The sequence below is a fragment of the Aspergillus glaucus genome (genome assembly GCF_001890805.1).
Source record: "Aspergillus glaucus CBS 516.65 unplaced genomic scaffold ASPGLscaffold_2, whole genome shotgun sequence".
Taxonomy (NCBI): domain Eukaryota; kingdom Fungi; phylum Ascomycota; class Eurotiomycetes; order Eurotiales; family Aspergillaceae; genus Aspergillus; species Aspergillus glaucus.
This window is the reverse complement of record NW_019170454.1, coordinates 932,220-954,700: the sequence shown is the minus strand read 5'-3', so window position 1 is coordinate 954,700 and position 22,481 is coordinate 932,220. Positions and strand designations below refer to the sequence as shown.

General features: G+C 50.3%; 8 protein-coding genes across 8 annotated transcripts; 3 read left to right on the top strand and 5 right to left on the bottom strand.

Moving 5' to 3' along the window:
• Nucleotides 1-53: 53 nt before the first annotated feature.
• On the bottom strand, nt 54-985 carry ASPGLDRAFT_723803 (GNAT family N-acetyltransferase). The gene has a single exon (XM_022549612.1). It carries the CDS (start codon nt 807-809, stop codon nt 210-212), a length of 600 nt encoding a protein of 199 aa, XP_022405269.1. The 5' UTR covers nt 810-985; the 3' UTR covers nt 54-209.
• Nucleotides 852-4,094, bottom strand: ASPGLDRAFT_723650 (putative vesicle-mediated transport protein (Imh1)). Its single transcript, XM_022549609.1, has one exon. The coding sequence runs from the start codon at nt 3,940-3,942 to the stop codon at nt 1,129-1,131; it is 2,814 nt and encodes a 937-aa protein (XP_022405268.1). The 5' UTR covers nt 3,943-4,094; the 3' UTR covers nt 852-1,128.
• Nucleotides 4,095-5,571: 1,477 nt separating this feature from the next.
• Nucleotides 5,572-7,089, bottom strand: ASPGLDRAFT_723405 (putative short chain dehydrogenase/oxidoreductase). The gene is made up of 2 exons (XM_022549606.1): nt 6,452-7,089; nt 5,572-6,380 (listed from the first exon to the last, which is right to left on the bottom strand). The coding sequence occupies exons 1-2, from the start codon at nt 6,717-6,719 to the stop codon at nt 5,701-5,703; spliced, it is 948 nt and encodes a 315-aa protein (XP_022405267.1). The 5' UTR covers nt 6,720-7,089; the 3' UTR covers nt 5,572-5,700.
• A 587-nt stretch (nt 7,090-7,676) lies between these two features.
• ASPGLDRAFT_723146 (uncharacterized protein) lies at nt 7,677-8,752 on the top strand. The gene is made up of 2 exons (XM_022549605.1): nt 7,677-8,324; nt 8,408-8,752. Exons 1-2 carry the CDS (start codon nt 7,835-7,837, stop codon nt 8,566-8,568), a joined length of 651 nt encoding a protein of 216 aa, XP_022405266.1. The 5' UTR covers nt 7,677-7,834; the 3' UTR covers nt 8,569-8,752.
• Nucleotides 8,753-8,766: 14 nt separating this feature from the next.
• On the bottom strand, nt 8,767-11,626 carry ASPGLDRAFT_141236 (putative gamma-tubulin complex component GCP4). Its single transcript, XM_022541726.1, has 2 exons — nt 11,363-11,626; nt 8,767-11,299 (listed from the first exon to the last, which is right to left on the bottom strand). The coding sequence occupies exon 2, from the start codon at nt 11,282-11,284 to the stop codon at nt 8,936-8,938; it is 2,349 nt and encodes a 782-aa protein (XP_022405265.1). The 5' UTR covers nt 11,285-11,299; nt 11,363-11,626; the 3' UTR covers nt 8,767-8,935.
• A 525-nt stretch (nt 11,627-12,151) lies between these two features.
• On the top strand, nt 12,152-17,084 carry ubaA (E1 ubiquitin-activating protein ubaA; the record flags this gene model as incomplete). Its single annotated transcript, XM_022543153.1, has 9 exons — nt 12,152-12,157; nt 12,212-12,300; nt 12,365-12,450; nt 12,511-15,292; nt 15,352-15,462; nt 15,738-15,891; nt 15,966-16,134; nt 16,190-16,455; nt 16,506-17,084. 9 exons carry the CDS (start codon nt 12,152-12,154, stop codon nt 17,082-17,084), a joined length of 4,242 nt encoding a protein of 1,413 aa, XP_022405264.1.
• A 541-nt stretch (nt 17,085-17,625) lies between these two features.
• ASPGLDRAFT_42167 (uncharacterized protein) lies at nt 17,626-20,168 on the bottom strand. The gene is made up of 9 exons (XM_022545553.1): nt 19,843-20,168; nt 19,692-19,772; nt 19,398-19,605; nt 19,204-19,328; nt 18,709-18,933; nt 18,590-18,651; nt 18,427-18,530; nt 18,345-18,377; nt 17,626-18,283 (listed from the first exon to the last, which is right to left on the bottom strand). The coding sequence occupies exons 1-9, from the start codon at nt 19,970-19,972 to the stop codon at nt 17,764-17,766; spliced, it is 1,488 nt and encodes a 495-aa protein (XP_022405263.1). The 5' UTR covers nt 19,973-20,168; the 3' UTR covers nt 17,626-17,763.
• A 422-nt stretch (nt 20,169-20,590) lies between these two features.
• ssn8 (cyclin-dependent protein serine/threonine kinase regulator SSN8) lies at nt 20,591-21,612 on the top strand (the record flags this gene model as incomplete). The annotated part of the gene is made up of 3 exons (XM_022544085.1): nt 20,591-20,750; nt 20,804-21,013; nt 21,074-21,612. The coding sequence occupies 3 exons, from the start codon at nt 20,591-20,593 to the stop codon at nt 21,610-21,612; spliced, it is 909 nt and encodes a 302-aa protein (XP_022405262.1).
• Between the last annotated feature and the right edge of the window lie 869 nt (nt 21,613-22,481).

Sequence of the window (22,481 nt, the reverse complement as noted above, 5' to 3'; positions counted from 1 at the left end):
CACGGGCAAGCTTTGGCCAGGCGCTGAGCAATGGAGAAGACGTCATCAGGAGAAAGCTTGGCGGGGGTTGTGCCCTGGTTCTAAACTCGATAAGGTAGGATCTGCCACTAGTCCCGATAGATCGAGATCGTGTCAGATTCGCATTGCTAAGTATGTATACAGATGACAGTTGAAACAGTGGATATGGACTCGGATATAGATAGATACAGTCAATTCTCTACATTAACACCAATATCCCCCGCCAACCGACCCAGCCCCTCCCCCTCAAGCATCATCTTCACCCACTCCTCCCTCCCCTCCGCTCCAACCCTCTCATAAAACCGAATACTCATCTCATTCTCCCTCAGCACACTCCACTCCACCCTCTCCCCTCCAATCTCAACAACTTTGTTCGCCAAATACTTCAACAACTTAAACCCATACCCGCCACCCCGGACACTAGACTGCACGTACAGCTGCTCGAGGTGGATCCCCGGTGCGGCGCGCCAGGACGAGTAGTTGTAGTAGAAGAGGACCATGCCGACAGGGGCTGGGGAGGGGTTTCCGGGGGTTTCTGGGGGTGTTATGAGGGCTGTGTAAGCGCCGCCGGGTTTGGGGGGTTCGTTGGGGAAGGAGAGGGTTTCAAGAGGGAGTCGAGGGTTGCGGTGACTTTGTAAAGGGAGGATTGGTGGGAGGCTAGGTCGAGGATGAATTGGTGGATTGTAGGGACGTCTGACGAGTATCCTATGAGTATGTTTGTCCATCGGTGTATTTGATGTGATGCACTCACTTTCTGGCGTGGCCAGGCGAATGTCTGGTTGATCAGGCATGGTTGAAAATGTTATACATATACCGTCAGGCTTGATATTTCTCGTGAGACTATCGAGCGATGTACATCTATTTCAAAGAACTTCCTACAGAATCTGTTACGCCGGTTCCGAGACACGATGAACCACTGATATAACCAAGAACGCTTCCATGGGCACGGTAAAATATACAGAAGGGCAGCACAGCATTAAAGTTACATGACATCAATAACCATAAACAGCTCATTTGGACGAAATCGCGGACATCCATCGTTGCTCATCAGTCCTGTTATAGTTAGCTTCCACTGTTTCTAATCTACTGTAGTTGCATTAAATGGGAGACTCACCGATCGAAATGGAGCAGCATCGCCAGAACCGGGATCAATTGTTTCTGGTAATTCTTATCCCTTTGCTCCAAGAACTGCAGAAGCACGTTCTTCAAATAGATGTAGTCGATATTCGGACCAGGAGTCTCAGTCCTCCGAACAGACGGGCTACGATCACTAGAGACAGGCGTCGCAGACGGCCTTCTTGAACCCGAGTCCATTGAAGATCGCGACGACCGCGGCCCTTGTCCCAGACGCGCCTCGTCTACAAGAGCCCGGTTGGATTTACGTAGCTTTTCCAGCCGGCTGTTCGTCTCCTCGACTGACCGACGCAGTTCAGCTTTCTCCTTCTCCAAATCGCGGACCTGCTTCTCGCTCTCGTCGAGGGAATCGCGCAGGCGTGTCATGGCCTGACGCATCTCGTTCAATTCACTTGTCGATCGTTCCCATTGGCCTTCGAGTTCATCACGACGACGTCTGTAGTCTTTCTGGGAGTGCTCCAGTTCTTCCTTGTCGTTTTCGGCAGTGCGCAGGGACTTTTCGGCTTCGCGGACCTTGCCCTTGAGATCTTCTAGTTCTCGGGCCCGGCGGCGACCTTGTGTGCTTGCATCCTCCTCAGCGCGGTCTCGCTCCTCAATGGCTGCTTCCATTCGCTCCTTGAAGTCGCGGACCTTGCCCTCGGCGCGGCTTTCAATATCGTTCAGCAAGCGGCGCATCGTCTCGCCTTCGCGGGTGCGCTCGCTCAGGAGTCGGTGAGCATCAGCTAATTCTTCTTCCAGGCTTTCGCAGCGCTCCCGGGCCTCCTTCATCTGCATGCCCATTTCCGCACCTTGGTCGCGCATGCTGTTCATCAGACTTTGGGCGCTGGATTGTTGGGCGGTCTTCAGTTCGATCTCCTCCTTCAGACTGTTGAGTTCTTTGCCCAGTTGGGCGGCTTGACCCTCGACGTCTCGGAGCTTGGTTCGGGCTGATTTTAGTTGATCTTGGGCCTTGGAGAGCTCTGCTGACATCTTCTCCCGCGTCTCAAACGCTTCCTGCTTCTTGCTTTCGGAGTACCTCAAGTCTGACTGAGCAACCGACAATCCCTCTTCGGCCTTCAAACGACTATCAGTCTCCTGTCGGATCTTTTGATTAAGCGTCTTAATCTCAGAATCTCTGTCGGATATCGTCGACTTGAGGTTCTTCACATCCGCACGCAAACCATCATGCTTGCTTTCCAGAGACTTCAAGTCAGCCGATTTGCGCGAAAGAGTATCCTGCGTAGACTTGAGTTCAGATGACTCGGATCGCAAGTTCCTCAATTCCGGTTGCAGTTTTTGAAGAGTTTCCCGTAAGTCTGTCATATCCTTGAATCGGGTAGCAGCCAACTGCTGTGCCGCAGAGAGGTCAATTTCGAGCGTTGCAGATCTCGATTTCAAGGTCTCGAATTCTTCCTTCAGGCCCTTGTGCGCCTTCTCAGAGTCTGCTGATTGGGAGGCAGTGCTTGTGCGCACTTCAGCCAGCTCCTTCTCCAGCTTAGAAATAGTCCCCTCCAATGCTGTCTTCTCTGCTGAAAGCTCCTTAATCTTATCTTTTGATTCAACGTGCTCCTGGCCGATGTTGAGCAGATCGTCGCGTAGTGATTCGATCTCCTCTTTCAGGTCTTCCTCACCCTTGAGCTTGTTGCTGAGACGATCGATGGCCGCTTCCTTTTCTCCCAGTTCACGCGTGAGAGATTCGATCCTCGCCTCCAGTTCGTTGAGCTTCTTAGAGGTTTCGCCAGAGTCGGATTTGGATGATTTGGTCTCCTCGGGCGCTGGAGCCGCGGCGGCTGGTGCTGGTTTAGGTTCCTCTCCGGCTTTACCGCCCTTCTTCTTCTTTTTGTTGTTCTTCTTCTTTCCACCACCGGTGCTGGGGGCAGACGCAGCTGATTGGGTAGCCTGGGTCTCTGGCCCTGGGGCCTCTGGGGCGGTTTCAGGTTCCGGTGCCAAGCTCTTTCGGAGTTCCTCAAAGTCCGCCTCTTGACCCTTCGAGATCTTGTCCTTGGTCGACTGCCATTTGGCGTTGTCCGTCAAGTTACCATCAAGGAAGCTAATGAGATTTTGGAGCTTGTTCAACTCTTCCGTCTTCTCACTGGTGTCGGTCTTGAGACTCGAAACGGAAGCTTCGGTTTCCTTGAGCTGGGATTGAAGCTTGTCCACCAGACCTTGCAAGACACCCAGTCGCTTCTCATGACCCTGCTTTTCCTTCTTGGCTTCCTCAAGCTTGGAGTTGAGTTCTTTCGACTGTTCATCGTTGCCCTCGGACGTGGAGGCTTGCGTACGAAGCTTCTCTATTTCCTCCGTCTTCTGGGTCAAGTCGGTCTTGAGTTTTTCGACTTCGGCGTTGGCCTTCTTCATCGCAGTCTCCGAGCTTGCAAGTTTATCCTTCAGGGCGTCAATTTCCTCCTTTTTGGACTTCTTGAGTTCTTCAACCTCGGTATCCTGCTTGTCCTTGGCCTCGCGCAATTCTCCCAAATCGCGAGTCGCAGTTTCCAAGTTCTGTACCATGCCTTCGGTAGACTCGCGCGCAATAGAAAGGTCACGTTTGAGGTTCTCCGTCTGCGATTTGAGTGTTTCAACCTCCTCCTGTTTCTCCTTCAGCTCGGACTCGATGCGTGGAATTTCGTTATCGAAGGAAAAGAATTCTTCGGTCTCGCCCTCTTTCGTAGCATCCGCATCTTTCGTAGAATCGCCATTCTCTCCTTCCTTCGACGGTGCGTTTTCGTTCTTAGTAGATTTCTGAGCTTCCTCCAATTTCTTCTTGAAGTCGTCTCTCTCTGTCGTGATTCGCTTGAGCTCCTCCGTAACCATATCTCCCTTCAAAGAAATCTGATTCAAGTACTCCGTGAAGGGTTTCGGCTCGCTGATGGACGTTAACGGGGTATTCTCTCGTAAGGCTGCTTCAAACGGCTCGATCGAAAGGACTCGTGAATGCGCGGTTCGGTAGGCTTTCAGAAGTTCTACATGCGTCGCATATCATTAGCCTCATTCCCCTATCCCCATCACCATGCAATTATCCGGTCCATACCGTGATACCGCGTCTCCATCTTATCCAACCTCCTCAACTTCGCCCTAACCTCAGGCGGCAATTCCGACGTCGCCTGATTCTGTCCCGTCCCCTTCTCACCAGCACCAGCCTCCTTCCCACCCGACTCTACAGCCGCCTGTTTCTCCCCATCATTCTCATCCACAGCCCCGTCGCCCCCTGTCGCAGGCTCCTGTTGCGGCGTCCCCGATCTAGACGGTGTATCATCATCGCCGATAGCAAAATCCGCCTCGAATTCTTTCGGGTCGGGCCCGCGGACGGGCGTCGCGGTGTTGCGGCGTGGGCGCGCAGGTCGTCGGCCGGGGCCTTGGGGGAGACGGGCGGAGTTGGAGCGGGAGAGGGCTTCTTGGTTAGATTTTTGACGGGCTTGTTCTTCTGCGATACGCGAGTCGATCGCGTCGCGGAGGCGCTGTATTTCATGGGATAATTGTGGTTAGATGGTGTGTTCATGCGGGTTGTATGGCCGTCCGGGGTTGAACTGGCCAACTGTACTGTCCAACAACGTACCTGGAACATGACCGTGGCAGGTCTGTGGGCTTGGGCCACAGGAGCAGTGTATTAAAGAGAGACTGATATAAGAGTAAAATGCAAGAAAAGAAAAAGAGCGAAAAGGAGGTGGTAGAGAGGGAAAGAGGGTGTTGGATGGAGCGCCGCAACGGAGATGTTGTTCCGTCTTGGGATACTCGGCGGCTGCCTGTCGATGAGCGCGGACCAGCCTCTTTCCGTGTAGCGCTGATTATAATCAAGGGTGGTATTTATATTCTTGCTTTTACAGCTTAGTTCGCTGGCTTGTTTATCTAGGAGTGGTGATTGACATGCTGGTTCTCGGGTTCAGTGACATATACGAAGTAACCAGGCGGAAAATATACATAGAGTAGGGCACAGACAGCATCGAGCAGACAAAGACAGAGGACAAAAAGAGAGAAGGCGAATCAGACCCGTACAAGGTGACATTGAGCACGCTTAGTTAAGGTAATAATTCAAGTCACCATAGCCACCTTTCGAATCTACAATAACGTCTCTTCCCAATACAGACTTGGAGAATGAGAGGCTTCGTCTGAATCTTCTATCAGTTGATCCAAATTCTTCGAAGGCAGTCGCGAAATTTAGCATTATATAGACATGATATTACATAGTAAAGAGATTGAGTATAAGTTGTCATCAATTGTGTGTATTCGTCGTCACTAAATCCCAGAAACCCCCACTCCAGCAGCAGCATATTAAAATGTTGTGGCTCGGTATTATTATACACGAAAGTAAATGAAGGAAAATAGAAATGTTCATATGCATCCACTTTTTGGCTTTCTGTCGTTCCCCTTTCCCATATGTTACTCCTTGTTTAGGGTTTCAACCAACTATGCAAGCCGTTAAGTCATGTGTGCTCCGAAGGACTGTACTCCGCATGCGTGATTCTTTCGCCAGCAGACCGATGCATCCCTTGTTTTAGCGCTATCCCGGATCACGGATGCGGATTGTTCTTCTCATATCCCTTGTTGTCGTCTAGTTGAATAATCATAGCAGACTCACCACGCAGTGTGGCCACCGTCGATGAGCATCGTGCTTCCAGTCATGAAGCTACTCGCATCACTTAGAGTGAAGAGTGCAGCACCCCGGAATTCCTCTGGTGTAGCTAGCCGCCCAAGCATGTTCTCAGCTTCCCAAACAGCTCGCGCAGCGGGGTTCTGTTGGAAGACCTGCTCAACCATGGGGGTGACAATGTGTCCGGGGCACAGACTGTTCACGCGAATACCGTGACGTCCCCATTCCATAGCCAGGGAACGGGAGAGTTGGATGACAGCGGCCTTGGAGGAGTTGTATACGGGAGATGTCATGCCCTTGTTGGCGATGAGACCGCTCATGCTAGCAATGAGCAGGATCGAGCCCTTTTGTTGGTAGTTGAACATCTGGCGCGCAGCGGCGGTGGCGGAGTTGAAAACGCCGTTGTAGTTGATCTGCATGACTTCGTTCAGGGCTGTTTGCGAGTGCTCCAGAGCACTCTGTAGGTAGTTGATTCCGGCGGCAGCAATCAGACCGTCCAGCCGCTGGTTGTTGCCGGCAATCTCGGAGAAGACGTTGTTGACTTCCGCATCGTTGCGGACATCGAGACGGCGGTATTCTAGCAGGCCACCAAATTCCCGTTCTCCATGCTCCTTAGCGGCCATGAACTCGGGATCCGGGCTCTCGAGACGGTCCAAGCAGTAGACTGGATTCAAGGAAACCTCAGTTAGCCTTTCTGTCTTGCGTCTTCGAAGCTATGAACGAGATAGTAAGTACCTTTTGCGCCAGCCTCCAAAAGCGCTTCAGCCATTGCGAGACCAAGACCTCTGGCACCACCAGTGATAGCATACACCCGGTCCTGTAGGTCGAATTCTTTGAATCGGTTGCCATTCTTGGATCCTCTCACTGAAGCCAATTTGGTCTGGATTGGACTGTAGGGACCAGGGCCAGTGGAGTGTAGCCGGGTAGAAAGAGAGTAAGAGATGGCAACAGAAGGAAGCTTCGACCGTGCTGGGGCCAGCACACGGGAGAGTGCGAAGGACATGGTTATGGGAAGGGGGGTATAGAAGAGAGGATACTAGGATAAGGAGTGAAGTATGGGGCGACAGAAAGTAGAAAGAAAAGAAGTAAAGAGAAGAATATCAGAAGCCTGGATAAAGAATGATGGCTCTTACCATCCGCATCGGGGGGGAACCTGGGGTTTATAGATCCGGGGCAGGGCAAGGTGTAGGACTGACCCAGACGAATTCAGCGTGCCCCAGAAAGAACCGATAAGCCAGGGTTAAAATCAGAAAATAAAAAATAAAAATAAAAAATAAAAATAAAGCGTCCGCGTGATGTCTTAAAAGGGTCTAGAGCTGTTCTCACAATGACTTCAAGCACCACTTCATCTCCAGCATCCACGGAACAAACATCGTGTGCGGGCAGACAGATTCGCAACAAACCGAAAAGGTATGCGCGTTTGGAGGCATCGTGAGATGTTCCGGGTTCCAATTTTACTTTTTTCGTTCCTCTGTCGCCGAAGACGGTAAGAACGAAAGGGTCACTTGACCGAGAGATGGCGGCCGATCCTTGGTCGATGGATTATGGAATGGTCCACACTGGGGAAAACGGGATTCCCGAGTATGGGGGATCCGGCAGCTTCGCCAACTGTCCAGAGTACAGAGCGGGTACCGCAAAAGTCGGACAGATTTGAATCTCTTGGTCAGGTGCTCATCGATCCGGCCGGCGGTCTGGCAAGATTGGCATGTCGGATATTTCTTTTCTTTATCCAAGACCCCAGCGATGCACATACCCACTTGGTGTCGAATCGAGACTCTATGCAGTATGCATGTGTACGGTAGGGGGCCCGAGGGGTTGTTCTCTGTTATTGTCGCAGTTAACTCTGTCCGCGAGAACCCCAGAGTAGACCGTGGGGAGCTTCCCCGGTTTTTGCTCCGTGTCTTCCACCGGAAAGGCCTTCCCTGCCAATGACAGCTTCGGCATCGCGGTCATGGTGTAATCTGAAGGGATACTATTTTTGACGCGGAGCAGACCAGAGCCTGGGAACCCGTCAAATAGAACCCAAGCTCAGTGTATGTAACTCTTCCGTTCCCGGACTCCGTATTGTACTCCTTACTCCTCCCCCACGCTCCCACATTCATATTCCTCCAATACCCCATGTTCTCCGGAATAGTACAAATTAGGACGGTCATGTGTCCATCTGAAAACAAATGTCGGTGGGCTTGCACAAACCCGTCCATCAAAAAAGAAAAGTGGGAGGGAAATAGCGAGGTTGCCACAGGGAGTCTCGCATTTCCGAAAAGCGACATCCCGAGCGGATGTTGGTGGAGTATCGTGGCCGGAGCATTCCAAGCGTGTCGCAGAATGGAGACATATGAACGTGATTGTAGAGACAGTAGTTTTTGTCATCCTTGCACCAATGGTAGCAAGAAGTCAGTCAGCTGTTCTCAGACAGACATTAACCAACTATCCCAGCCACGTTGGAGATCTAATAACCGTGTGCTAGACTTTCTTCTGTCTTGCCGGTTTCTCGGGTTTCCTTTTTGGGACATACACGAAGTAACCTTGTTTGTTTTATTTTTATTTTCTTCTGCAGGAGGAGGGATCATGTGCAGTCCTTTGCTTTTTTCGAACGCCCTTCTGGAAGGTCAGTTGAGCATAAAAGATTTCTTAGCGGTATGCAGGAGTTGAAGTGGTGATGCTTGGGACTTATGCGAGACGAGTTGGCAGGTCATGTGCTTTCCCTCCTCTTCCTTTCCCTTGTCCATCCCATCTACCTATCTACCCTCTCCTCCTATTTGCTGCTACCTGTGAGCTTTCAATTCTTCTGTTTATGTTTGCTACGAGTCGGCAAGCTTTCAATCCATATCCAAATGGGTACTGGCATATGAAAAGCATTGTGATTCGAAAATCAACTGGTAATCAAGCCGAGCCTAGCTCTAGGCAAAAAATAAGAACACAGGACGGGCGTGCAAGTCCTTCGTGTCCTACAAAAGATAGCTATTGACTTAGGCTCAAGACCTGCAGAATAGCTGCAGAGACAGGGAAGCGCAGCACAATCCATGGAACGTGCTGAGATGATCAGGTATCTTGCAGATGCCTTGACTAGACATACAATTTATTTTGAAAGTAAACATTACATGATATTCATAACCCGTGGTGTATCCGGTTTCGTGGATTTCATGAAAGAGGCCCTCGAATAACAAAGAGGGCAGTGCAATGAGCAAAAAGCCGCCAGACTCAAGTTCTTTTGCAGTATCAAGCTCCGTCGTCATTGACATTGCCAAAATCCAGCTTCATCAGCAACTGATCCACGCCAGCTGCTTTGCGCGGTACATAATGGTTGGCATTCGGCAACTCCGTACTCCCAAGGCCATTGTTAGCATTCAGCGTCAACGACCAGTTCTGATTGGGATTTCTCGCGAGGTCGAACATCCGTCGTCCCTCTCCAGACCGGCTGTCGTCAATATCTCTTAACCGCGCTACAACGTTCTGGATTCCCGCTTTGACTTCTTTCTGTGTGCCATTAAGTTCCCGTAGGACTTCGCGCTCTTCGCTGGCGTAGTCTGCCATGCCGTCGACGACACCTTCGTCAGTTTCCAAATCCATGTTGCGCTGGATACTTTCCAGTCGGACTACAAGGGCGAGGAAGCGGTCAACGATCGTGAGAAGAGAACGAAGAGCAGTTGTGAATGGTATATCGGTCAGGAACAATGACTGAACGAGAGAGTAAAGATGTCGACGGTGTGCAACTGTCAAGGTTTCTGGATCGTGGGCGGGTGTATCATATTGTGTGGACTGACTTGAATCATCCACGGAAGCCGTATGCGTACGTGTGAAGCTGGTCACTTCCTTTTGCTTCGACGATGATGCCGTACCCGGTCTGGAACTTGCCCTTGACCCCGCGTGAGAAGGACCTCCCTCAATCCATTCACGGAAATGCTGCCAGGAACAATTGACCACTTCTCCTTGGAAGAAGCTCCCGATCTCGGACAGTACATAAAGGGCCGCACTGGTCGTGGCCCAAACCGGTCTCATTTGAACTATTCGCGCGTTGTCTCGGTCTCTACCCCTCTTCAGTCGGTTTTGACCGGCACGGGTACTACTTCGGGGAGGCCCCCACGGGGACGGATGGCTTCTTCGGAGGGATGTGTGTTTCCAAAGATCACTGAGGCGTAATTGGGCGCGGCGTATCCCAAGAAGGTAGGAGTGGATTTTTGAATAGACGGAAATGTCGGTTGTCGATAGGAACAGATCCATTGGTGGCCGTACTTGGATGGATAGGAATGTGGGGGTAGGGAAAAGCAGGTCAGAGAAGGAGACACTTGAGATCTCATCAGCAAGGCCATGTCCAGCTGTGTCCTGTGAGTGACCGGTCTTCTTCTGATCGTCAATAGATAATTGCAATAGGTCTCGGGCAAGATCAAGTTCATCATCACCCGAATCTTCCGCGTTTTGTAAAGCGTAAAGCTCTGTCCACGCCTTGGCAAGAGTGTTCGCCAAATCTCCTGGCTTGAGCCCAACTAGTCCTCCAAGCGCTTTCCCTCTCCGATGCCGCTCACTTGTGCGAGCGTCTGCAAGCGCCACGAGAGCAGTTACAAACTCGCCGCGTTGTAACAGCATAAAATTATGAAGGACAGATAGCATCTCGAGGATTTTTGGTAGCGGAAGTAGCTTGGAAAGTGTACTCTGCGATAATGCCAGTCGTATAGCATTTACGGCGTTGGATAGCTTCGAACTCGACATGGGCGACTCTAACGCCGCAAGACTCTCGATGTGCTTCGCATGCAGAGTAACGGGAGATGTTAGTAGGCTTGTAGACGTGCCCGTTGAAGACGCTTTGCGCTTCGCCCTGATATGATTCAAAGACTTTCCAATAAACAAGATGGATGATGCTGTGCTGGCAGAGACAAATTTCGGTAGTCGGTCCGTATGCATTGCGAATTGCGTTACGCCAGAATCATCACCTTCGCTGGCGTCATCCTCCTGAATGAAAAAGTCGTCCTTGCCAAATGTCGGCAGAGTCCCATGCAATAGCCACATCGACAACTGCCTCATCCATGCCCTTTCTGCTGCCGTAACCAATTGCAACGCCATCTCTTCCAAGTCAGCATACCCAGTTTGTGATTCCGCTCGAAGGTGATCGATCAGCGCAGCGCCTGTGCAGCCTCGATAGGATTTCTTGTGCTCCGGATAGATGAATCGAGCTACCTCCCATAGCCATTCTAGTCGTCGAGTCCATGGAGCAAATTCGCCCACAATTGTCGATAACGGCACGATACCATATCCACCGACATATCCGCTATCCTCCACCAAAACCGCCTTCTCCACCTCGAGTATTTTCTTTTGAAGTCCACCCAGATGTTCCGTAACGATCGCGGTCGACACGGCTCGACAGATGACAGATGGGTGAGACGATGAGATTATCGAAGTATGGTTTCGCAGTCGGGCATGCAATCGGCTCAGTCGCGCGAGGGATGCGAGGAGGGCTTTCTCGGGAGGTGCCAGGAGCGGAAAAGCATCTTGAGCGACGGTATCCTCCTCACCCTGGAGGGCGAAGAGGGGCGACGGCTGGCCGGAGAGGGAGAGGAGGATCTCGTGGAGCATTCTATGTCCGATTCCCTATCGATTGGTTCCTGTGTTAAATGTCTGGTGCGGTGTACAAACCGGCGACGCAGGACCTACTCCAGTGATAGATTGTTATCTGCTTTTGACTTTCGACGTTGCCAGTACAATAATCCACGACCCAGAAGCTCGTATCGGCACATATAAAAGAGCAGGTCGAATACCTGCGTCACGGTTGCCGTTGTAGTTATCGCGTTGTAATGGGCGTGTCGGAGATGCGGCGGAGGTCGAGTTGAAGAAGTAACGGCGAATTCCTCTTCACAGTAACAGCACAAACAAGTGGCCAGTTTCCAATGCGGTTCTCATAGTGACATTCCACCTCCCACGCCGTCAGCAATCGAGCATATCGTATATAGTACGTATAGTAGCAAAAGGTCAGTCTTCTTAAGGCTATCGTGGGGCAATTGCCAATCAGCACGTGCCTCGAGCTGAGTCAGCACGTAGCAACCGGTCCCTCTCTTACGTCGCTGTTCTCTTCTCTCGCTCTCCATCGCTTTCTCTCTTCCTTTTGTCATTTTGCCATTTCTTGTTGTCTTTGCTTTCACGCTCTCCCACTGTTACATCTTGTATAGTATCTTCACTGATCTCGAGTACGCTATAAGGTCGTACCGTTGACCGCTCTTACCCCTCTTCGTTCCTGTGCTTCGAATAGCTCCCCCGGGAAGCTACAACTAGATATACACCCCTCTTTCATAACGCCAGTTGGAAAGTCTTGCTTGGAGGCGAGGCTTTCAACCGGAAAAGTCGTTCACCATTCCTTCCAGTATCCCTGTTCGTGAAGCTTCGCAGCTGGGAAAGCGAAGAGCATCGGGCGACGACACAACAGCTACACCAGAGACGAAAAAAATCATGACAGTATGCTGAGTGGTCTAGTTGGTATCAGACGGACTAGGGCTGACGATGTGGTAGGACGCTAAGATGCAGGTGGACAACCCACAGGAAACTGTGGAGGCGATCAAGCACGGGGAGATCGACGAGTCTCTTTACAGTCGGCAACTGTAAGTGTCTCTGGAAGTTCCATTCGCGGTGGAAACGAGATACTGATCAGGTTCTTACTTGTAGGTACGTGCTTGGTCATGAAGCTATGAAGCGTATGGGCTCTTCGAACGTCCTCATTGTCGGATTGAAGGGTCTGGGTGTTGAGATCGGTAAGTCGTCATACTAGCAAAATTAAGATGAGTATACCTTCCTAACCGTTTAAAATCCAGCCAAGAACATTGCTCTCGCTGGTGTCAAGTCCCTTACCGTCTACGACCCCGCTCCCGTTGCCATCTCGGACCTCTCCTCCCAGTTCTTCCTGCAGCCCCAAGATGTCGGCAAGCCGCGCGCCGAAGCGACTGCTCCCAGAGTAGCGGAATTGAACTCTTACGTCCCCGTCACGGTTCACGAAGGCGGAAAGCTCTCAGACAACCTCGAACAACTCAAGCGTTACCAAGCGGTGGTTCTCACTTTGACTCCTCTGAAGGAGCAGCTTGCGATTGCCGACTTTTGCCACAAGAACGGTATCTACCTTACGATCGCAGACACATTCGGTCTCTTTGGATATCTTTTCAACGATTTCGGAAAGAACTTCACTGTCGGCGATCCCACCGGTGAAGAACCCGTGGGCGGAATTGTGGCGGACATTGCTGAGGATGGTCTGGTGTCGGCATTGGATGAGAGCAGACACGGTCTTGAAGATGGAGACTTCGTCACGTTTACCGAAGTCAAGGGCTTGGAGGGCTTAAACAGCTCTGATCCTCGGAAGGTGACCGTCAAGGGCCCCTACACGTTCAGCATTGGTGATGTTTCGGGCCTTGGCTCGTACCAGGGCGGCGGTATCTTTACGCAAGTCAAAATGCCCAGATTTGTCGACTTTGAGCCGCTTGATCAGCAAATCAAGAAGCCGGAACTCATGGTTTCCGACTTCGCCAAATTCGATCGACCACAGCAGCTGCACATTGGTATCCAAGCCCTGCATAAGTTCGCAGAGAGCCATGATGGCCAGCTTCCTCAACCTCACAACGAGAGTGACGCTCAGGAAGTTATCAAGATCGCAAATGATCTCGCACCAAGCCAGGAGGACAAGGTGGAATTGGATGAAAAGGTTATCAAAGAACTGGCCTATCAAGCCCGTGGTGACCTGAACCCCTTGGCTGCGCTGTTTGGAGGTCTTGTTGCTCAGGAAATCCTCAAAGCTGTGTCAGGCAAATTCAACCCAGTTAGCCAATGGCTCTACTTTGACTCTTTGGAGTCGCTCCCCGCGTCTACTACTCGATCCGAAGAGAGCTGCAAACCACTTGGAACCCGCTATGATGGGCAGATCGCCGTTTTTGGAAAGGAATTTCAGGAAAAGATTGCCAATGCCAAGCAGTTCCTTGTTGGCGCGGGAGCCATCGGGTGCGAAACTTTGAAGAATTGGGCCATGCAGGGTCTGGGAACTGGTCCCAACGGCAAGGTCTTTGTTACTGATATGGACCAAATCGAGAAGAGCAACCTCAACCGGCAATTCCTTTTCCGTACCAAGGACGTCGGAAGATTGAAGAGTGAATGCGCTTCTGCTGCCGTTCAGACCATGAACCCTGAGCTGGAAGGGAAGATTGTTACACTCCGGGACCGTGTTGGGCCGGACACCGAACACATCTTCAACGAAGAATTCTGGGAGGGCCTCGATGGCATTACCAATGCTCTGGACAACGTCGACGCAAGAACCTACGTTGACCGTCGCTGCGTCTTCTTCCGGAAACCCCTACTCGAGAGTGGAACCCTCGGCACCAAGGGCAACACTCAGGTTGTCCTTCCCCGGATCACCGAGTCTTACTCGAGCTCCCAGGACCCTCCGGAGAAGACCTTCCCCATGTGTACTTTGAAGAGTTTCCCCAACCGGATCGAGCACACTATTGCCTGGTCTCGGGATCTTTTCCAGACTTACTTCGTCGGGCCACCGGAGGCTGTCAACCTCTATCTGTCTCAGCCCAACTACATCGAGCAGACGCTCAAGCAGGCTGGTAATGAGAAGCAGACGCTTGAAAACCTCCGTGATTTCCTGGTTACCGACAAGCCATTGACCTTTGATGACTGCATTATTTGGGCTCGCCACCAGTTCGAGGCTCAATACAACAACGCGATTCAGCAATTGTTGCACAACTTCCCCAAAGACTCGAAGACGTCTACCGGCCAGCCTTTCTGGTCTGGGCCTAAGCGTGCGCCGGCGCCACTGAAGTTCGACAGCACGAACCCCACCCATTTCAGCTTCGTCGTTGCGGCCGCGAACCTTCACGCCTTCAACTACGGCATCAAGAATCCGGGTGCGGACAAGGGATACTACCGCAAGATTGTGGATAACATGATCATCCCCGAATTCACACCTAGCTCCAGCGTCAAGATTCAGGCTGACGAGAATGATCCCGATCCGAATGCTCAGCCCGCTGGACCCAGCGATGACAATGACGACATCCAGAAACTCGTCGGCTCTCTTCCATCACCCAAGTCGCTTGCCGGTTTCCGTCTCACCCCGGTGGAATTCGAGAAGGACGATGACACTAACCACCACATCGACTTCATTACGGCGGCTAGCAACCTCCGTGCGGATAACTACGAAATCCCTCAGGCGGACCGACACAAGACCAAGTTCATCGCGGGTAAGATTATTCCTGCTATTGCGACGGCCACTGCGCTCGTTACTGGATTGGTCTCCCTGGAGAACTACAAGATCATCGATGGCAAGGACGATATTGAGCAGTACAAGAACGGTTTCGTGAACATTGCTCTTCCTTTCCTTGGCTTCAGTGAGCCCATCGGCAGTCCCAAGGGCAAGTACATGGGTAAGAAGGGCGAAGTGTCCATTGACCAGATCTGGGATCGCTTTGAGGTCGACGATATTCCGTTGCAGGACTTCCTCAACTACTTCTCTGATCTGGGCTTGGAGGTGAGCATGGTTAGCTCGGGTGTCAGCTTGCTCTACGCCAGCTTCTACCCTCCGTCGAAATTGAAGGACCGTCTTCCTTTGCCGTATGTATCCCCTTCTTTCTTCCACTGATTTTGACTCCGGCTAACATTAATTTCCATAGGATGAGCAAGCTGGTAGAGACCATCAGCAAGAAGCCCGTCCCTGAGCACCAGAAGAATGTCATCTTCGAGGTGACGGCTGAGGATCAGAATGATGAGGATGTTGAGATTCCGTATGTGATGGTGAAGCTGAGGAAGTAAAACGAACGCGCTACAGTTGAACGCGTATTAATGTAACGGGTCTCCGACTTTCTATGAGTTTTGTCATGTTTTTATAAGCACATAGCAATTATATTTGAAGTTCCTGATAAATCCAATACTCCATAGTTATCAGTGGAGACCCTGCTTTGTCAGGGTTATGCGATCTCTCCGTAATCAACGTCATCGCCTTCCCCGCCGCATTGATTTCAATCCTCAATCCCCGGCCAGATTGATTACGAATCCCTAGCCTTTTCTCCTTTCTCATGTTCTCTGCACTTCTTCGAACCCAGCAGGTTTCTCGTCATATCACAAATCCCCGGGTTGTCTCTGCAGGGTTCCTTGCGCTATCTCCGAATCGCTCCGTCACCCCTCAGTTCATTTCACCAACACGCAGCATGGCTGTAAGTTCCTATACTTTGCGGAAATCCAATTCAAATCAATTTCCTACGCTAAACTTTTTAATTGCATTGTATAGACTGGAACTTCCGGCAAGATCACAGACTGGGTAAACCCCAACGACAAGTCCGGCGAATTCAAGCGCCAGCAGTCCGTGTTCCGAAACTGGATCTCCAGAGAATCCGGCGCGGAATTCCCTCCTGAGAAGGGCCGCTACCATCTCTATGTCTCTTATGCTTGTCCTTGGGGTATGCGATCCTGCTTTCGGACGAGAGGATGAGTGCAATTGCTAACGTGCCGCAGCGCACCGGACATTGATCACAAGAAAGCTCAAGGGTCTCGAGGACTTTATCTCGTTTACCTCTGTGCATTGGCATCTGGGGGAGAAGGGCTGGCGCTTCGTAACTTCCGATGAAAAATTGCCTGGAGCGAACACCACCCCGGACCCATTGCACGGCGATGTCTCGCACCTCCGCGACCTCTACTTCGCGCAGGACCCGGAATACGCGGGCCGATTCACAGTCCCCGTACTCTATGACAAGAAGGCCAAGAAGATCGTGAGCAACGAGGTATGTTTCTCCACACAAAACCATCATGCCCAGATAACTAATCGCAACAGAGCTCTGAAATCATCCGTATGCTCTACTACGAATTCGACGACCTCCTCCCCACCCAATACAAATCTCTCGACCTCTACCCCATCCCCATGCGCCCTCAAATCGAATCCACAAACGAATGGACCTACAACGATGTCAACAACGGCGTCTACAAATCCGGCTTCGCAACAACCCAGGAAGCCTACGAGCGCGCCGTAACAACCCTCTTCTCCTCCCTCGACAAAATCGAATCCCACCTCTCATCCTCGCTCACCCCCGAAAAGCCCTTCTATTTCGGCTCCAATGTCACAGAGGCGGATATCAGGTTGTTTACGACGATTATTCGGTTTGACCCTGTGTATGTGCAGCATTTTAAATGTAATATCCGGGACATTCGCTCGGGGTATCCGGCTATTCATCGCTGGGTGAGGGGGTTGTATTGGGATGTGCCGGCGTTCCGGGAGACGACGGACTTTGAGCATATCAAGTTTCATTATACAAAGAGTCATAAGCAGATTAATCAGTTTAGTATTACGCCTGTTGGGCCGGTGCCGGATATTTTGCCCAAGGATGAGGAGGTTAGGGCGGTTGCTGCGAAGTAATTAGGATTAGGATTAGGATGAGTTGTCTATATTTGGGAATATTGTGCTCGAACTAATCGATTGTTTTTGAATTTCTATTTACATAGCTCTATCAGGGTGAATGCTGCTGCACAGCAGTCCTGGATAAGTACAATACATACATCTCAAACAAAGACAGATCAACCATCCTCCTGAAGTTTTACAAGAAAAAATTAGAAACAAATACCAAAAACATGAAGATGTCAAAAGTATAAACAAGAGGGCAAAAGAAACTCCGCAGCATGCATGCATTCATTCCCACACGACGCCTCGCCATGCTAGTGTGGTGGTCAGCGTTTTGACCTTTTTTCAAGATGCTTTCGAGGAATCGGTCGGGTTGGGGTTGATATATTATAAATTTCAAGATGAATGCCCATGGCTTGGTGGTGGTGATGCGGAGCTCGCGGGATGTCGAACGCAAACAGAAGGAGAAACAGGTCGTGGATCGTCAGTTGTTGCCAAATGGGCTTTATGGGTATCTTGACGAGAATATTCAAGGTTCAGAACAAGTATGAAATAGAAGAAAAAAAGAAAGAAGATAAAGCAAAAAAAAAAAAAAAACTCCGGTTCTGTGCAAGAATAATGTAGAAGCAGAATTCTCTATCAGTGACACAATGACTGACCAGTTCCTTTCAAGAAACTGAAGCCTGAGAGCTGGTTATCACTTCAAGCCGAGGAATCTCTTCGAGTTTTCGTATACAACGTAGCTGATCGAAACCGCTGGTACAACCTTCAAAAGGTTGGGGGTAATTCCCTTGTAGAGCCCTCGTGGACCTTCTGTTTGAATCGTTTTGCGAGCGACATCGCCAATGCTATCATATGTAACAGGATGCAGGATTGTTCCCTGGGCTTGTAGTCTCGTACGGAGAACATTGAGTGGATAGACGACGGATGCACCAAATGCTCCACTGAATGCGCCAATGGCTCCTGTCATGAAGTTATTCAGAGGAACATCGTCCTCGTGGCAATGATTAAGACGGGCTTTTCGGGCGACTAGGCCCCGTTTTAGGTATTCGAATGTGGTCAAGTCGATCGCGGCGTAGGGGAACATGCCCACAAGGCCGAGAGGCAGTCCGCGGAAGAATCCGAGTATGCCGTTTTTACTAATCACTTTTCTTGCCGTCGCTGCTATTAAGCGGTTCCCTTTCGGACCACCTTCGACCGTTTCGCATTGCATTCGACTGTAGAAACAATCAGCTATGGCATTCGGCAAGTGATTTGCGAAGGTTGGATAGAACTTACAACTTTAATGTGTCAAGAGGGTAGACGAAGCATCTACAAGCTATTAGACCATGATGCAATTGCCAGTATAGCGCGAACTTACTGAGCGACCATTCCACCACACCCTCCTGACAAGAATTGCGATACCGGCATGAGCTTCTTAGGGTCATTGTGACCTTCAAGTCGAGCAAATGCGCGTTTTGCGGACTGTTATATGTTAGTGTACCGTGTCCAGAGGATGTTTATTCTTTGGATGGCAATCAGACCTCATAGGCCCCAAACTTGATAGCCGATTCGGGCATGACCTTGGCCACGTTCAACCCGTTTCCTACCCATCATCAGCACGTTCATCCAACCCGACCGGTTGTCACGCATTGAAACTAACCTGCGAACAAACTCCGGATTCCACCTGCACGCCACAGCTCCTTCATCGCATCAACGAGCGTCTTTGATGCACTGCCCGCCGCTTGCAGTGGAGCACCCTCTTTCGCCGCACGCACAGCCGTTGATTTCACGCCCGTCTGAGCAATAAGATAGACTTTGAGTCGGTCCAAAGGCGCGGTGGCTGTTCTCGACACGACGCCTGCGATTCCGCCCGCAACGAAGTAACCTAATTGAGGAGTGTTTTCGGTCAACTTCCGTTCATAATATCGAAAGGACATCCACATGGCGACACTCCTGGGTATGGGCAGCCATTCCAGCTCGAACTCATTGTCTAGAGGAACAGAGACATCTTTCAATGCGACCGTTGACTTTGAGATCTCGCCAGATTCCGCGTGGGCTATTGGGATGAGGGCTGCCAAAGCGTGCAGAGGAAAGATATTGTACAAAAGGTTCTTGATGGCCAAAAGATAACGTCTAGGAAACAAGTGGTCTGTACCTAAACCCTGCAGATCATTGATGTTGACATCTCCTTCCGGGTTTAGATTTCCCGTGGCCGTATAGTATGAGAGGATAGCGCGCAGGTCGGGGGACGAGTGGGAGGGCATAAAGAGAAGGAAATCCCTAGAGTTCCCGTCAATCGTTTTTAGCCATTGTCGAGCAATCATTTGAGAGCGACCAGTAACTACCCACCTCCATTCCTCATAAGTTATAACACCATCTTTGTTCTTATCCACATCCCAGAAGAACTCGTTCAATTTGACGCTCGAGACGGTCACCCCGGACTTGGAAAAGGCAGCCTTGAGATCGGCTTTATCGATTTTGCCGTTGTTATTGCGATCGATGCTCTGGAAAAGTTTCCATAGTCCGCTCTCCGTATGGTCGACAAAGGCCCGAAATTCTGAGGAAGATTAGGTGGATAAGGAAAAACTGGCGGGAGGGCCAGTTACGCTCGGAAGGCGACAAAGAACAACGTGGTGACCTTACCAGAGAAGTCAATGTGTCCATCCCCGTTGGTATCGACCGCCACTAGAATACTCCGTAACATATCATCCGCATTTTTTAGTGCTGAAGGAAGAGAACCGCCGAGTCAGTCAGCCTGGCAACGGAGATCGGAAATCATGACGGCGAAGCTCACGGTGATCGATCTTCTTCAGCCCCCTTTTCAACCCATTGAGATCAATAAGCCCTTCTTTCCGGGCGCCTAAAGTCTCCCACAGCTTATCAACTCTCTGATCACGGTCATTTTTCGATTCGTTGGGTGTCATATTCGATGATGAAGCTTTTCCGATGTTTGCTTATCACACGCCCGTCATTATTTTTCTCGGAAGGATCACGGTTTCACGATCGGAGAGGATGTCCCTGTCGCAGCAGGGGAGAGCCGGGAGCGGTGTGGTAATGAACTGTGCATCGAATCCGAATCGCTGAAGTCGACAAGAAGGGAGGATCTGCTTATCCCAACTGCACCCCGGAAGTTTCCCTGAGAAATCAAGCCGCGATGATTTGCTTTGCGCTTGACGACATGGCCGGATAAACTGTAGTCGCCGGGCCGGCGGCACGGGAACTGGAGGGCCCAGCCCTACTATTCCCGATCGGGCAGGTCTCGAGAGCCGCCCGATCACCGCTCTCTGGCGTACATGTGGCTGTCTGGCGGTAAACACACGTCTATGAAAGAATATCTTGATTGAAGCAGCCCTGGAGGCTTTTGTAGTGTTGGACTGGGTAATTTGAGTATTGGTGTTTCTACTATTGTCATGCCATGAAACTGACGGAGAATGTCTAGACCGCTTATTCCGTGATTCTCCGGAGTATACCTCCTTAACATGAATAGGTCAATACTTCCTATCTGAGACTGTTTAAAGAGATACACGGTCTCTGCTACCATAATGGCTGCCAACTATTGGGCGTCGACCCAGCGTCGACACTGGCTATTCACCCGGGAGAAGTTGGCAGAAGTGCGCGACAAACAACGAGAAAAAGACATGGTTGTGCATACGCAGTTTCCTTTGCCGGATCAAAGGATGCTTAATATTTATTTTAGTCAACGTGAGTTTCGCAAAAATGATACCAGGTCTCTGATTGAAACTAATGCTCGATAGAACTCACGAAGCTTGGGAAGAAGACGTCAACCAGACAGCAAGCCCTAGCCACGGCCCAGATCTACATCAAACGATTCTATACGAAGAATGAAATACGACATACAAACCCTTATCTTGTGCTTTCGACTGCATTTTACCTAGCCTGTAAAATGGAGGAGTGCCCCCAACACATTCGGCTTGTGGTTGGTGAGGCTCGAAGTCTCTGGCCAGGTATGTTATTCCCATGCTGCCATTGTTTACATACAAGCAGAAGTCACTAACTGTTAATAGATTTCATCGCCCCAGATGTCTCCAAAGTAGGAGAATGCGAATTCTTCTTGATATCCGAGATGAGCTCACAGATGATCGTGCATCATCCATACCGAACCCTCACCGAACTCCAACAAGAACTAGCTCTCACCTCAGACGAAGTCGCCCTCGCATGGTCTGTAATCAACGACCACTATCTCACTGACCTCCCATTACTCCACGCGCCTCACGTCATCGCAGTAATGGCTATCATCGTTGCTGTCGTGTTCAAACCCAGTCAAGCCGGTTTCCACGGCTCTGCAGCACCGGCTTTATCCGGAGCTATGAGGGATGGTGGTATGAATATGCTCACAGCACTAGGTGATAAGAGTGGCGGTGGTCCTCCGCCCCGAATTCAGAAGCTTATCGGATGGCTTGCTGAAAGCGAAGTTGATATTCATGCTGTTGTTGAGTGTACGCAGGAGCTGGTGTCTCTTTATGAGGTTTGGGAGCAATATAGTGAGAAGAACTGCAAGGAGCTTCTTTCAAGGATGGTCAAAACGCAGCACCTGGATAAGTGAAGCATGAGCAGGTTGGTGATTATGGATCAAGGATTGAATAGCCAGATTCGATTCCTGGCCTAATTTGTGTCTCGAACAGTCACTTTCTTCTCTTTCATTTCGAGCGGCCTAGTTCATCAATTCAGGCTATATTAATGATCAAGTCATGTTATGGAGTACCGTCCACGAATATCCTAATTCATCAGCTCCAATCTTCATGAAGGATGATTTCTCTCATCCTATCTAACATTATACGGGACCAGACAATCATAATCATCTAAATAAGTTTTCCGCAGGGAATTGGAAGCCTCACAAGGCCCTGAGATAACTATACTATTCCCCAAATGGAAAATGGTATTGTGGGGCACGTTTTGCAAGGATAAGGTTTAGCGTTATCAATTACCCCACATGTGTAACCCGTTTGAGTAACATGCATTTCTTTCACGGTTCCCAGCCATCAGAATAGTAGTAACCATCTGTACGACTCAAGATGCTTTATGGATTCAATATTACCGCCCGTTCCGAGAGGAAAAAAAAAAAAAAAAAAATGGTCCGTAGGGCTGTGGTGAAACGTATATTTTTGGGGTATCAAACAAAGTTCAAGTTCATGCGCTGGCAATACAATTCGTTGGCAGTCAAGCGGATTGCCGTCCTATACGTTGGCTGAGTGTGTTGTATCTTCCTCCTCAAATTCGAATATTGAAGTAAATGTGTTATTCTAGTTACACTGAACTGAACACGACATATAGTCTGTTTGCGAACATGTCCACATAAATCGAGCCACGTACTACTTGCATGTAGTAAGTACTATGTATAGCATTCAAACCTCTTGGTTCACTCGAATAAAGACAACATCAAGTCGAGACCCTTTGATTATCCACAACCCCACT